This window comes from Limulus polyphemus, unplaced genomic scaffold, assembly GCF_000517525.1.
Source record: "Limulus polyphemus unplaced genomic scaffold, Limulus_polyphemus-2.1.2 Scaffold73, whole genome shotgun sequence".
Taxonomy (NCBI): domain Eukaryota; kingdom Metazoa; phylum Arthropoda; class Merostomata; order Xiphosura; family Limulidae; genus Limulus; species Limulus polyphemus.
In genome coordinates this window covers 873,595-884,322 of record NW_013665683.1, presented here as the reverse complement: position 1 = coordinate 884,322, position 10,728 = coordinate 873,595, and the positions used below count along the sequence as shown (strand labels likewise).

The 10,728-nt window shown below is 30.7% G+C and overlaps 1 protein-coding gene across 1 annotated transcript in view; it reads right to left on the bottom strand.

Moving 5' to 3' along the window:
- The window catches only part of LOC106466370 (coatomer subunit beta-like), a 48,710-nt gene that overhangs the window by 19,322 nt on the left and 18,660 nt on the right, over positions 1–10,728 (bottom strand). The window contains exons 7-9 of the mRNA XM_013926653.2: positions 8,763–8,882; positions 3,994–4,101; positions 2,168–2,314 (exon numbers count right to left, since the gene is read on the bottom strand). Coding sequence (XP_013782107.1) covers positions 2,168–2,314; positions 3,994–4,101; positions 8,763–8,882 — 375 coding nt within the window. The remainder of the gene's footprint in view (positions 1–2,167; positions 2,315–3,993; positions 4,102–8,762; positions 8,883–10,728) is intronic.

The following is a 10,728-nucleotide window of genomic DNA, read 5'->3' as shown; positions in this document are numbered from 1 at the left end:
GTCTAGCTTTAGTTTAATATTAAAGCACAGTGGCAGATTCAGGTGTTTGACAAGATTGGTTTTAGTATATCTTGGAAAGTTGAGTGCCAAGGGGTAGGTGGATTGGAGATGAGTGTCTCCCTCCTGTTCCAGCTTGGTCTGGGGTGGAGCCCAAACTGTCAACACTTTTTAACTTTTTAAAGTCCCTAGAATATGACATAGTAAAAAAAATTGTTTCTTCTTAAGATCCAAAAATTCCCATTATTTATGAACTTCAGAAAATCCACCTTAACCATGTAACTCAACACAAACTCCCTCTCCTCTAGGCACACAAGACAAAATTTAAATACATTTCCCTCAACCAGCAACATCTCAGTCATATTCATAATAACAGTTACACTATGTATAGAAAAGCCTAGTTTTTTTTTCCAAGCTTAAGATATTACAGCACACTGTAATATAATTTGGGATGTCAGAAACATATAGAAGTGACTGACCTAAAATGTACATATGTTATTTTTAAAAAAAGCACACAATATTGTCTTTATTTTCTGAATCAAAATGATCATAATTTCTGCCATTGTTTCTTATTGATTGCAGCCTTTATTTTTATAAAATCATATTATAAAATGATTTATTGGGAGGGAGTGGGTCAACAAACCCTTTGAATCCCACCCGTGTCTGCAAATGAAGCAGTAACTCACTTTTATGAGAAACAATCTAACTTGTATAGAAGAATGAACATTTCTTACTCATCACAACTTGAAATGCTAATGCATAAATATGAATGCTATTGAAATCTGTCTATGAAACCTACAGAACATAAGGAAGTTTACTTTTCTACAATATGTGAACATATTAAATTCCACCGAGTAACTTGAATTTCATTAGAAGATTAAAATTTTGTTTACATTTTCTGTTCTTTTTTCATGTTCTTACAAACCTGTGCATTTAACAGGCTATAACAATTACAGCTAAGTACAGGGTTATTATAATGTTACTTGATTTACTCTCATGTCTGTATCTCAAAAATTACTTAATCAAAAGCACATATCAATGATATCTTGCCAGTTCAGGTAATAAAAGAAGAAACATCATTTCATACAAAGACTGTCATTCAAAACTTCTTTGAAGTGTTGGAATGACATTATGTTTTGAGACGAATCATCATAGGAGCAATTTCTAAAGACAGAGTGAATTATTAAATACTTAGTACTGATTTAATACTCTGATACAGAAACTTCATTATCAGCATCCCCTGGTTAACACTATTTTTGGCATTGGAATTGTCCTTTCTATCACACCATTAGTTTCTCTTCCAAATATTATAGCTTTCTGATGATTACTTTTAAAATTATGGACATTAATGTAAGCCAGTGAACATCATAATAATCTTTGATTTAAACCTATGACTTAAGTTACACAGATCTGACAAAGGATCTGAATACATACAACTGGTTAAATAAAAATGTATCCATTTAGACCAATCTAAAAAAATTAAAATTGTCTAACTACTCAATATTACTATTACTGAAGATTATACATAAACACAAAAATACTTAAACAAGAGAGATGTAGTTACTGCTTCATGCTATATGTTTAAATGTATCTGAATTTAAGAATGATAAATATTATTTACTTCACACTTTTTTCTTACACAACTAAACTTCTGAAGTGTATGGGACTGTATCAAATTTAAAAAGAAACTGTTTTATGGTTTGGCACCTCATTTCCCATTTAATGTACAAGCTACCATTCTTACCTCAGATTATACCAACAAACTTGGACAAAGAATACCCAGCATCCTTTACTTAAAAAATTTCAGTTTTATCAGTAACAACATTCAATACTTAATTTTAGAAAGAAAATTGCATTTCATATAGTACTAATTTTGATGAATTATTTTGCCATCAATTTAGCAAGGAAATTTAAAGATGAAGACAAGTGCACATACATCATATATAAAAGTGATTATTTTCAACAATACTATAAAAGTGCTGTATTTACAAAACACAGACCTCCATCAACTAAAAATGAGTGATAATAAGGCATAGAGAAAAAAACTATATGATATATGATTAAAAAACATCATTAAGAGGCAACAGATGATAAGCTACAGAGCAAAATTTCCCTATGGTAGACAATTTTAGTTTACTTACAATATGATCAAAACAAGCAGGATACTCACCACAGGAATGATTGTGTGAGCAACATCAGGAAACTTTACACAGCAAGAGTGCAGAGTACGAACCAGCAACTGTCTGTATTTACCAGTGTCTTCATGTTCTACAACATTGTGGGTTTTAGTCACCTCCTTTTTCAAAACCAGTACCATCTAAAGAAGTAAATTAATGAAAGTAAATATTAAATTACTTACCACACAAGAGATTTATAATTATTAGAAACATATGTGGTTTCTTCGTAGCTAATGACTCGTTCTACATTGGTCTTTACAATTACCCTATAGATTTTTCTAGAGAATATCAGATCTACAAAGAATTTTTTTTCCATTTTGGTTACATAATATTTACAAGCATTTGTTTCCAATGTGCATCATTTTCATTTGATTAATTTCAAATCGCCAATATTTAACTTTTGTTTTTTTTCCACCTGTGATAGTATGAAATGACCAAATGAAATCTGAATTTTTTTTTTTTTTTACAATAGATAAAAATTTGTTGAAAATCATGCAGTGAATTAGACATTTAGTTCGTATTCAAAGCTTGGTACGTGCTATAAATTTTTAAAGCTCTACCCTAAAAATGCAGCAGCAGTAAGTGAATTATAGATTACAACTGATATCACATTCTCACAGATATGATTTTAGTCTTCACAACCACAGACTAATAAATTTTCACAGAGGGCAACAGATCCACACAAACGATCAGGTGTGTACTTTCAAAAATGAAACATAACCTAGTTTCTGTCCTTTTTTTCTTTAGAGATTCAAGATTCAAGTTTAGATAAGGGTAGCACTTTTAACAAGCAACACATTTAAGTTTGTTAATTCTTCAACAACCCTGAAAGACAAAAGGTTTGAGTAAGGTTAACCCTCGTCAGCATACCTGGGGTCCACATGGATCCCAATGACTTTCTTGATTGTATATCTTTTTACATAGTCATTACAAGTTTATATCAATTCATGTAATTGTCAAGCAAAAACCCTCGATCAATATGACTACCATTTTCGAAACAGGCAGACAGAGTAAGTAACTATAATCTAATATTCATCTGGCATCTATGCAGACCCCATACTATCATTGACCATTACTATACATGCAGTTTGCCCTATAGCATACGAAACAAATTTCAAAATATTTATTTCACTATACAGGCTGTTATAGAGGATAATTCATCAAATTGGTACAGTATCATCTTGTCTGTTTGTTTATAACACCACTATGGTAAGCATGTTTGTGCATCTCATTCCTCAACAAGTGTTCTCTGTGATGACTGCTTATAATGCCCTATTTTATAGAAACCTTGTTTGATAATTGTTGTAAATAAACTGCTTATTGGATTTTCAATCCGTAGCCTACTACAAGGATACATTTATATTGAGATCTGGTCGAACCCAAGGTTACCCATAATATACTCTTTGAGTTGAATTTTACAGTATTGTGGTAATTCCATCATATATTGTTGGATAACTTGAATATAGGAGAATAATAAAACTTCAGCATTTTATTGATACAATGTTTGCATAAGGAATGGTTTAATACTAGTTATTTGTAAACTGAGGAATAATGTGATTTTGTAATTTATTTATTTGTGAATATATTTCCTCTAGAATACATATATTTTTATGTTTTTCACATTGTATGTTAGCCCTAATAAAAGTTGTAATGCAACTGGTTTTTAGAATTTCAATCCAGAGCTTACTGTAATGGTAATTATGTGATGGGATCCAGCTGGGCCCCAGATGTTCCACAACAAAACTTTTCAAAGGTGTGCTAATGAGGGTTAAGATAGAGATATTTGTTTCTCCAAGCAGGGGATATTCAAGTTTCTTACCTCTTCTACATTTCTAGAAGAAACAAGGTCCAGAGCTAGGTTTAGAGTTTTACGCCTGACCTCTAGATCAGATGCAGTAAGTACTCTAAGAATGTCCATCACCAAATCCTACATGTTGAAAACAAAGTAACATTAGTTTTATATTTCTATAATCATTAATTACATATTAACTATAACATTTTAAACATATATTTCAAAAGCTCTCTGTAAGAATTTATTTATTTATTTCATATAATTTGGTATTTAATTGACTAATGAGTTAAAACTAGCAAACACAAAGCATAATAAGAAAACTCAATACAAATTTTTACAGAGTAATAACTTTGTAAGAAACATATCATGAATGAAAGAGAGCTAAACCAAAAAAAAAATTTAACTTAAGAATCGAAAAATAAAAGGGGACACAGTTTTCAAAGAGAACTGATCCGAAACAGCAATGTCCATTGCATCTTACATTAAAAATTAAACTGAAAGACTCTTGGACTTTCATTTACTTCTGTTTATTTTACAAACTTATCTCTCATGCAAGAGATAAGATTTTGATTTTATACACAGTGTTTAACATAAATTCCAATAATATTTACAGTTTTGAACATAAATAACCTATGCACTTTCTTCTGACTCAACACCAGATAAATTGCAATTTTGAAAAGTCAGTGAGTGAATATAATAATTAAACATTTTTAAGTATACTCTATTATAAAAATTGATGCATCGTCAATATGATTGTAAATAAAAATACTTAAGCCTGTTCACAAAATCAAGCCTTGTATGTTGATACTTCACACGAGGCTGTGTGTGTCACTAAAAAATATCAGACTTTCTATTTCTAGTGTACAAACTACAAAAGATTAATTTTTCTTGCCAGTTGTCAGAAGTTTAACATATGTATTTCAATCCTTTGAACAAATTATTTCAGCTAAAGAGAGTTAATTTCTCTGATAGAGTAGTCAACATTAAATGCAGAAAGTTAAAAAACTGTAAGAAAAAATGAGTAGCAAAACTTAGTAGAAACCAAAATTTCTTTTCTAAAATGCCAAGTTAAATGTCATTCAACAGGAAAAATATTATTATAACTGTAGCATTTGGTTATTGTAAAAAGCAAAAATGTTGTAAATTCATAAAAGACTGACTTCAGAGAGATGTTATAGTATTCAGAAACTAGCAGATCTGATGACATCTTCCACTTGCCACCCAGAGAAATCTAAGCAATGTGAATATGGAAAATCTTGAAGTCACTAATAATTTAACTTCACTTTAGTGTAAATGTGGTGGAAAAATCTTGATGTCATTAATCATTTAACATCACTTTAGTGTAAGTGAATACGGAAAAATCTTGATGTCATTAATCATTTAAAAGCACTTTAATGTAAGTGAATATGGAAAAATCTTGATGTCATTATTCATTTAACATCACTTTAGTGTAAGTGTGGAGGAAAAATCTTGATGTCATTAATCATTTAAAAGCACTTTAATGTAAGTGAATATGGAAAAATCTTGATGTCATTATTCATTTAACATCACTTTAGTGTAAGTGTGGTGGAAGAAAAATTGAAAATGTTTATGCAATGTCCTCTTAAACGAATTTGAGACATTCTCAACTTCTATGACAAAATCAAACAAGTATAATTCTATCTATACATATGTGTGTATACAGGTAGACGATCTCGAGTCCGGTGACCCAAAAACCGGAATGTTCCACAAATCGGATATTCTGGTGAACACGCCATCAGCTTGGAGAAATTCCTTATACCTGGACTTTTTCTGGTTACTACTGCACACTTCTGACTTTAAATTATTGAAAGCTACACTAAAATTACTGTACAAAACAATTTCTTATACGTTTTGTAGGGGGGGGAGGGGATGGCAAGTCGATGCAGTACATGCAGTCTTCAAACCTGCCTTTTGGTTGTGCAGCCTTCTCTGTGTGTTAACTTGAATTTTTATTCCTTTGTTCATCATGAAAATGTCCAAAAGGCAAGTAAATAACAACCTTTATTTGTGTATTTTATTCTTTATTTATAACATCTGTATAGGCCAGGCCAAATGACCTAAAAGCTAGAAAATTCCAAAATCCAACATGGCTCAGGTCTCAAGCATTCCGGATTTGGGATCAGGTACCTGTATTAGCAAAACTACCTAAGAAGGTGTTAGTAAGAACAAACATTTGTAAATTGTCTGTTATTTCCATTTTAATGAATTTATGATGCTTTTATGATGCAAGTTTTTTGGGAAGGAATACTGAAAAGCTACAATAAACAAATAAAATACCATTAATACAGTATGATACGGCATAGTGGAACAATACAAAATAATTATTAAAATTTTATAAAGAAAAGCACGTACTCTTAACCTTATCCAGGCTGGCAGGTTATGTTGTGTTACCTATTTATTTTGTTCTCACATTTAAAATGCTTAACCTAATTGAACAAAACTTGGTACACTTTCTATATAACATGTCCTTTAGTTTGAAAAACATCATATAATTTGGTTTAGTATTTGAATATTTTAGGCTCTAAATATTTTTGGAAATTGTTTTCAAATGCTGTTTTTAAAAAACACTTCCTCTCTTTCAGAATTTATATTTTCTTTTATTGCATGCTTAAAATCATGTAAATGTATCAAATAGTCATTTTTTCAATAAAACTATCAGTTATGTTTGTGCTGTTCTAATAACAGCATTCTCATTTTCTCATATGTAAATATAAACTCTCAAATACAAATAAAGCACTATTAAAAATATGAAAGAAATAAACTGGATTTTTGAATACATTATTGACTATAAAATTCCATTATAAATATCCAATTAAGTCTAACTTGTTTCATTTCCATCAATTATCTACACTTATTATTTATCATTACCTAATGAAGCAGTTATGTAGTAGCAAAAATAACATAAAACCCTGATGAACAGTAAAATCTTTGACCAGTAGAAACACAGCTTGCACTCATATCTAAGTGTACCCTGATACAGGCAATATTTTTCAAACTATATTTTTTGATTAAGCTCAATTTTTCTTTAATAATTATAGTTTATTCTAAATAATTAAGGATTTCTTGTACTTGTGTGTGTTGAGTAATAATAAATTTACTAATAGATACACAAAAATATTTTTTTGTCATCTGAATAGTTTGCAATTGTTAAACTTTTAGCTTACTATATTCCATAACCTTAAATATCCTTATCTTAGGTCTTCATACATGAATATTCCTGTAGTTTTTAAACAGACATAGTAAAACAAAAAAATCCTCAAAAGGAACTATAAAAAGTCTTATGTTTGCGAGTTGTTCCAAAGTTTTGTAAACTTCACATTAGAATCATCTGTTCTCCACAATGAGAACTTCTGCTAGTCATTTTCTCAGAAATCGTGTATTACTGTTTACCAAGTGTTATTTACTTTACATTGAAATAGGTATATAAGAATATTTCTATCCAATCATGTTTAGCTACTTGATCTATCTTGTTTGGAAGCTAAGACTTATTACTGTCCAATCCACATCCTGTGGCATCATAAAAGCCTCTTAACACAGGGTTAATCATTTATAAGTGGTCTCTTCTTCAAGAGTGGTTTACCTTTATAAAAACAAGAAACCCTAATCAAAGCAATACGTAGATTAAAAGGAGTATGTGTGAAGTGTTGCACTGGCAAAATAACAGAAAGGACAAAAATAGTTAAAACAAGAAAGTGTAGAAACATTCGGTTTAGTGTTGAAGAAGATAAAAAGTAAACAAAAACTGAAGTAAATAATATCAAACAGAAAAATAAAATACATTAATTAAAATTTCAAAACTGTAAAATACAGCATATCTAAGAATTGATGGGCTTTTAAAATGCCATTATAGGGAATAACTTTCTTGTCTAAAAGAAAAAAAAATACATCTATTTTTTTTTAATTTCTTAAATTATTGCTCTTACTACTTCATGCAAAGTTGTCATGATTATATCCATGCATGTTAAGATTTATGGTGGTATAAAATTAAGACACTAGAGGGACTACAGTTATTACTGTTTTATCCCCACAGAAGATACTGTCAGCTATTTATAATGGAGTTTAGTTTACTATCTTATTTTATGTTGTTTGAAAAGAATTAAGAAAAATTTTGTAATTAATACTGTCAAAGCAGATTTTATTAATTCTTTAAGATGTACTCTAATTTAATGCCATATTTGCTAAATAGAAGTTATGTTGCTGGTAAGCTGGTTTTATGTACAGATCTGTACGTGGAAAACCATTTTTCAAAACTATGGTCACATTCAGAAATCTTCAGATTCTAGAAATTGTTTAAAAGTTTGTTTGTTTGTAGTTAAGCACAAAGCTATACAAAGGGCTATCTGTACTCTGCCCACCACAGGTATCGAAATCCGGTTTCTAGCATTGTAAGTCTGCAGACATACCGCTGTGCCACTGGGGGGCGAAATTGTTTAGAAAACATTTGGAAGAACTACAGAAGGAACTATATATTTAAAGAAAGAGAAATAAAAATATTTTTTTTGTACAAATGAGAAAGATCATATACTCAAAACAATTGTAGTTCATGACCATTCTAGTTTCCATTGCAGTACTGTTAAGCTATATAAAATTGCCATACTCAAAGTAATTAACTATTTTATTTCCTATCATAGAAATGGTAAGCTAACTATAGTTTTATATATTCAAAATAATTAAAGATGATAAAAATGACATATTGTTTGCAAGATGGTATTTCAGATGGATTTTGTGGGGGTAAACTACACAAACCATCAAATATATAAAAGATTGTTACTCACCTGTAAAATTCTTTCTTGAGCTGGCAATTCTTTCAAAGCAATAAGTCTATCCAGCACAATCAGTTTTACATTGTTATCACTTTCTTTCACTATAAGTTCTATGTAACAGCTTGCAGCAGCCTGAATAAAAGATAAACAACTAAATATACTGTGGTAATAAAAAATGACCCTTACTTCTTTTCCTATTGGCAAAAAAATCAAAATTGTTTTCTTAATAAAGTATTATATTGCTACATATAAAAATAACTGATACACATAGAAGGTTTGCTGTAATTTCACTGAAAATTCTTTTTATGTTTCCCTCCACAGGGGACATATTGTATTTTTTATGTTTCTTTCTTTCTTCTTTCCAACTATTACAATTGTGCAACAGTCCCTTTATTATAGGGGAAATCATCTTGAAACTCAATGGGCATATATCTTGGTCCAAAATAAACAAAGTTAGGGTTTTTCTATATTTCAATCAAATTATATGAGACTTTGCAAACAATACTTTGTGACAGCCCCCAACAGGCTGAAACAGATAGATTTGGGGTTTGTGCTTTTCTTGCATCTTTACAGGAGTCAGAGGTCAAAATATTTTGCAGAATTAGTGTTTTTGGTCTGTCATTCCTATATATATTTTGACCAACTAGATAAGAACTTGCACAAGGATACCGTGTGAAAACACAGAGAAGTTAAAAGTTGTGCCTTTGATTTTCAGTGGTCAAATATTAAAAAAATATTGGCAATACATATAACAGGGAACTCTGAATTAGGAGACATTTCCTATAAATGTAAATATCACGAAGGATTGGTTATTATTAATAGTGTTTTAATTCACACAATCCATGTAATTGTATATACCTTGTCAAAGAATAGTCCTATTTGCCAAAAAAATACCTGTAGAAGTCTTGCCATTTTGAATAAAATTAGTTATGTAGAAACTGACTGTAATATGTATCATGTCACAATTTGGTAGGCTCGAATAAATAATTTTCACAAAGTTGATACAGTGTTTAGCATCCATCTCTCTGAAGTATATATTTTATAGTTTATGCTCTTTCCCCTAGAATGAATACAATTCTCTTCAAATCCACTACATTTTGAGGACCTTACCAAATTAGGTGGATCGAGGACACATATTGCATTTGCTTGTCAAAGTTGATCTTTCAAGTTTAAAATTCCTAGCAAGACTCCGAACATGTTTCTCAACATTTAAAAGGCTGGAATCACATTGTAAACATTTCATTTACATTTAAAGTATGTTTTTAAAAGAAAATGTGTGTGTGTGTGTGTGTTTATATATAACAAAGCAACATCTGGTTATCTGCTGTGTCCACTGAAGGGAATCAAACCCCTGATTTCAGCATTGCAAATTCATAGACTTACCGCTGTCCCACTGAGGGACTAGAATATTGAGAGAATTTGGTTTGGTTTGAATTTTGCGCCAAGCTACACGAGAGCTATCTGTGCTAGCCATCTCTAGTTTAGCAGTCAAAGACTAGAGGGAAGGCAGCTAGTCATCACCACCCACTGCCACCTCTTGGGCTACTCTTTTTACCAACGAATAGAAGGATTGACTGTCACATCATAATGCCCCCATGGCTGAAATGGTGAGAATGTTTGGTGGGATGGGGATTCGAACCCGCAACCCTCAGATTGCGAGTCAAGCACCCTAACCACCTGGTCATGCCAGGCCAAAAAAGAAAAGAGTATTTGATTTATACATCTCTTTAAAACTTTGATACATGCATGATTACTAATAAAAGTCTCATAGCAACAAGTGAACAATATGAACAATTACAGTGAAATTCCATGAAAATGCTTTAGTGCAGCAATGTGTGTGTGTGTGTGTGTGTGTGTGTGTGTGTAGTTAATTTACTTCTTAAGTAAAAAAAGTTGAATATAAACTCCTGCATTAATAAAACAACACTATTTCACACAATACTAAAGATCATGAATTAACACTTATTTAACTCTTTCA